The sequence below is a fragment of the Colobus angolensis genome, unplaced genomic scaffold, assembly GCF_000951035.1.
Source record: "Colobus angolensis palliatus isolate OR3802 unplaced genomic scaffold, Cang.pa_1.0 Scaffold2, whole genome shotgun sequence".
NCBI lineage: Eukaryota > Metazoa > Chordata > Mammalia > Primates > Cercopithecidae > Colobus > Colobus angolensis.
In genome coordinates, this window is record NW_012115154.1 from 3083955 (window position 1) to 3089403 (window position 5449).

At 35.8% G+C, this 5449-nt stretch overlaps 1 protein-coding gene across 1 annotated transcript in view; it reads left to right on the top strand.

Moving 5' to 3' along the window:
- AGBL3 (ATP/GTP binding protein-like 3) overlaps positions 1-5449 on the top strand; it is a 122173-nt gene that overhangs the window by 28042 nt on the left and 88682 nt on the right. Inside the window, exon 5 of the mRNA XM_011941245.1 lies at positions 492-599. Within this exon, the coding sequence (XP_011796635.1) occupies positions 492-599 (108 nt within the window). The remainder of the gene's footprint in view (positions 1-491; positions 600-5449) is intronic.

A 5449-nucleotide genomic window follows, 5' to 3' on the forward strand; every position in this document is an offset into this window, starting at 1 on the left:
TAAATAAATAAATAAATAAATAAATAAATAAATAAATAAATAAATAAAATAAAATATTTGCTTTTGGGAGATAAACCTGAATATGTTTATAAGATTTATCTTGACAGCCATTATCAAGCAAAGAGGCTGAAGGGAAAGGAAGAATAAAAGGTAGAGTAAGATTCCCAGAGGTGGGATAGAATGGTATCAAGGGCTCAGGAGAAAGAGAACTGTGTTATAAAATAGGTATAAAATCAGTAATGAGCAAAAAGCAATCATGAAACTACTCAATATAATAATTCAGAAAAAGGTATGAATGAAATGTCATAAGTTGTATTGCAGTGTGACAATGTTCATTATTACTTCCAATGAACCCTTAGTGAAATCTTACCCCACACAAAACACTACATTTTAGCCTATATCTATCAATGAATAATTTGAAAATACGCAATAAAATTTTCCTGTTTTATTTTGAAGTCATTTTCAAATAATGTTTCACTTTTTTTTTCCAGATTGGACTCCTTCTTGTCCTGAGCCAGTGTATATCCCAACGGGCTTAGAAACGGAACCCCTTTATCCAGACTCCAAGGAAGATACTGTAGTGTATCTGGCTGAAGATGGTGAGCACATAATGACACATGTTGCTGTAAAACATAATTTGGTACTTAGGTTAATCTCTGAGTTATATTTGTTTTGCTGTTTGTAGTGGAAATTTCACATGACCAGTCCCTAAACGTAAAGATGTTTGTTTACATATTGATCCAAGTGTGGATTTAGTGCCAGTTATATTTTTGAAGGCATATTGCAGTTTATGCAAAGTTACTTTAAAATTAAACATGTTTGCCATTAGAATGAAGAGTTATATTTAGAATGAATTTTGCTTCATATCAGTTTTGAAAGATAAACGCAGTGAAGTGCTTTGCAACTATTATTCCCTCTAGTACAGCTCACATTCATGCATTCAATCAGGTGTTTTTCTTTTCATTTCCTGACTCTGATGCATTTCTTGGCGTTATAATCTTTAAAAGTGAAACAATTACCCTACATTGCAAAAAAAATCTAAGATTGTATCTCAGGAAAGTGTTCTTAACACTCAAGATCCATATTTGTACTTTGAAAACTCTATTAATGCAAAATATTTTGTTTGCTTTCATGATACAGTATGCTAATAATCAAACATAGAAGTCTCAGAGTATGTTCTCAACTATACTGCTCCTGAAGCACCAGTGTAAGGAAGTATAGACTCCTCATAATTTCACCAACACAGTTTAACATCTTAGAGTATTTTCATATATTAAAGATAACTTCTAGGAAACATATATATTTTATTTAAGGGGCTAGCAAGACAAAGAGAAATTCACAGAGACTATTTCCTGTACAGTAAGCAAATTCTAGAAATCATATACACACAAACAACTCACAAAAATATACTCACAATATTTTTAAACAACTGGAGAGGAATACCTATGATTTTTCCAATTTGATTGTGAATATTTACATGGCAAACATGCCTCAGAACTGCCACACATAACTGAAATGAGATCTGATTTAAAAAACTAAAATAATTGAGATGAATCAGTCAGGGTCTTCTCAGGAATTAGATAGCATACTCAGAGTAATTTAAGAAAGTTTAATGAAATTTAACTTAATGAATTTTTAAAAGGGTAGACAGAGTTAATGGAGATTAACAAGGGATGGTGGGAAGCAACACAGGACTATCAACAGAGCAGAACCATGACTGCTAGGCCTGAAAAGGTGAGAAGACAGAATGGTCTCCAGACCTGTAGAATCCTTTAGGTATAGGAGAGGACAGCCTCAAAACAGTTGTGGCTTTCAGTAAAGAAACAGACAACTGCCAATCTGTGGCACTGAAGGGAAAATGCTAGGGGGATAAATAACACAATTTCGCTCTCCTGCCAACTTTGCATGTTCTACCAGTGCCTCCCATTGTCCACAGCCAAAGGGCAAGAGAACCTCTGAGGCAGTCAATACAGATCAACCTCTTTGGAAACGTATAATGTGCAGAAGAGTAGAGGAAAGATCTGTAGGTAGAATCAGAGAATATCCATCGCAATCAACCCCACTTAATCCTATTTTTATGCCATACTTGGGAGTTGTGAAGATCTGCCTGTCCGTAAGTTGAAAGGACAGCTATAGAAACAAGGTTTGAGGATGAAAAAAAGTCTTGACTTACTTGATTTTCATTGAACACGTGAAAGATTAATTGTAAATACTTACCTTTTTCCATTTTCACAAATGACAAAAAAGAAGAGTAGAAAAGACAAATTTCAGTAGGTAAGATGTAATTTAAATGTCAATGAAAATTAAATGTTCTTATAAAGTTAAAACCCTAGGACAGGATACTGAAGAATGTGGCATACTATGAGACATGATTAATTTTTATTTTGGATAAATTGAGGTAAAATGTAAATAGAATGAAATGTATAGATCATAAGTACACAATTTGGTGAGTTTTAAAAAATATATCATCTGTGTAACCAACACTCCTATCAAGATGTGGAACACTTCCATCACCCCAGAAAGTTCCCATCTCTCCCATTCTGGTCAGTCCCCAGCTCCAGCCCCGGGCAAACACTGGTCTGATTTCCATCACCACAGATTAGTTTTGCCTGACTTTTAGCTTCATATAAATGCAGTCATACAGTAAGTACACTGTTATGTCTGAATTCTTTGACTTGGAATTATGTTTTCAGATTTCTACATGTTAGCAGATTCTTTTATATTGCCAAATGGTACCCCATCATGTGACTATACCATAAATTGCCTTTTTATGATTGATATGTATTCGATATAAATGCTATATCATATATATATATGATATAGTGAAATTTTCACTTTTTTTTTTTTTTTTCTTTCTGAGACGGAGTCTCGCTCTGTCGCCCAGGCTGGAGTGCAGTGGCACAATCTCAGCTCACTGCAAGCTCCGCCTCCTGGGTTCACGCCATTCTCCTGCCTCAGCCTCCCCAGTAGCTGGGACTACAGGCGCCCGCCACCTCACCGGGCTAGTTTTTTGTATTTTTTAGTAGAGACGGGGTTTCACTGTGTTAGCCAGGATGGTCTCGATCTCCTGACCTCGTGATCCGCCCGTCTCGGCCTCCCAAAGTGCTGAGATTACAGGCTTGAGCCGCCGCGCCCGGCCGAAATTTTCACTTTCATCTGTGGAAGTCCTTTTCACTTTCATAACAATATCTTTTGATGAGTAGAACTTTTAAACTATTATGAAGTCAATTACCAATTGTTTTTCTTTCAAATTTAGTGCATTTTGCATCCTTTCTATTTACAAACTTTGCTTTTCCCAAGATCACCTATTGTTTTTGAAGAAACTATTCTTTTCACTTTTTAAATCTTTGACTTTGATTCATCTAGAATCATTTTTTGTGAATGGTTTGGGATAAGGGTCAAGGTTCATTTTTACCCACCTTTTAACAAAATTGATTCATCACCAGCTATTGAAAAGACTATCCTATCACCTACTGAATTGCCCTGCCACCTTTATTAAATGTCAGTTAACAATATATATGTAGGTCTATTTCTAGACACTTCATTCTGTTCCATTGATGTATTGATACTTATGCCAGTACCACCATATTGATATTGTAGGTTTATCCATGGCAATCTACTTTGATAGTCAATCTTTCTTTTATCAGTATTTGTATAGTGCATATATTTTTTTCCATCATTTTACTTTTAATCTATGTTTTATATTTAATTTTTTTTATTTTGGGAGATATACAGCATATCATTGGGATTTGCTTTTTTTTTTTTTTTTAACTTCTGGAATACATGTTCAGAATGTGCAGGTTTGTTACATAGGTATCTGTGTGCCATGGTGGTTTGCTGGACCTATCAACCTGTCACCTAGGTTTTAAGCTCCACGTGCATTAGCTGTTTGTCCTGATGCTCTCCCTCCCCTCGCCCTGGCCCTGACAGGCCTCGGTATGTGTTGTTCCTCTCCCTGTGTCCATGTGTTCTCATTGTTCAGCTCCCACTTATGAATGAGAACATGTGGTGTTTGGTTTTCTGTTCCTGTGTTAGTTTGCTGAAGATGATGGCGTCTAGCTTCATCCATGTCCCTGTAAATGACATGATTTCATTCCTTTTTGTGGCTGCATAGTATTCCATGGTGTATTTGTACCACATTTTATTTATCTAGTCTATCACTGATGGACATTTGGGTTGGTTCCATGTCTTTGCCATTGTGAATAGTGCTGCAATAAACATACATGTGCATGTATCTTTATAATAAAATGATTTCTGTTCCTTTGGGTATATACCCAGTAATGGGATTGCTGGGTCAGATGGTATTTCTGGTTCTAGATCCTTGAGGAATCGCCACACTTTGTTCCACAATGGTTGAACTAATTTATATTTCCACCAACAATATGAAAGTGTTTCTATTCTCCACAGCCTCACCAGCATCTGTTGTTTCTTGACTTTTTAATAATCACCATTCTGACTGGTGTGAGATGGTATCTCATTGTGGTTTTGATTTGTATTTCTCTAATGACCAGTGATGATGTGGACTACAGCCTGGAGTGTAGTGGCATGATCTTGGCTCACTGCAACTTCTACCCCCTAGGTTCGAGCTATTCTTCTGCTTCAGCCTCCCAGGTAGCTGGGATTACAGGCATGTGCTACCAAACCTAGCTAATTTTTCTATTTTTAGTAGAGACACCATGTTGGCCAGGGTGGTCTCAAACTCCTGACCTCAAGTGATCCACCTACCTCAGCCTCCCAAAGTGCTGGGATTACCATGCCCAGCCAGTCTCTTTTATAACTAGGAAATATTTCTTTTTATCTCTGGCATTATATCATGTCTTTATGTTGTTTTAGAGTAATATAGTCAATACCAGTTTTCTTATGTTTACTGTTTACTTAGAATAACTCCCCCTTTTATTTTCAATCTTTTTATGAAACTATATTTAAATTCTGTTTCTTATAGTGTATAGTAATACCTTACTTAAAAAATCTAATTTGACAATCTCTGCCTTTTAATTAGAGTGGTTTGACAGTTTGCATTTCATGTACTTGCATATATGTTTGGGTTTGGGTCTATCTTATTAATTGGCCCATCTTATTTTTATTCCTCAGTTTATTCCTCAGTTACTCCTCTTTTTGAAGGTCAATCAAACACCTTTTATTATTTCATTTTAATTAAAATATTTTCTTAGGTATACCTCATGTTCTTTGTTCATCCATAAGAAGCAACTCCTCATCTATTCAAGTTTTATTATGGGATGGAAGCAATTCAGTCACAACTTCAGGCTCCACTTCTAATTCTAGTTGCTATTTCCACCACATCTGCAGTTACTTCCTCCAATGAAGTTGTGTAGCCCTCAAAGTTATCCAAAAGGAATGAAATCAACTTCTCCTAAACTCCTGTTAATATTGGTATTTTTGCCTCCTCCCATGAATCACTAATGTTCTGAATGGCATCTAGAATGGAAAA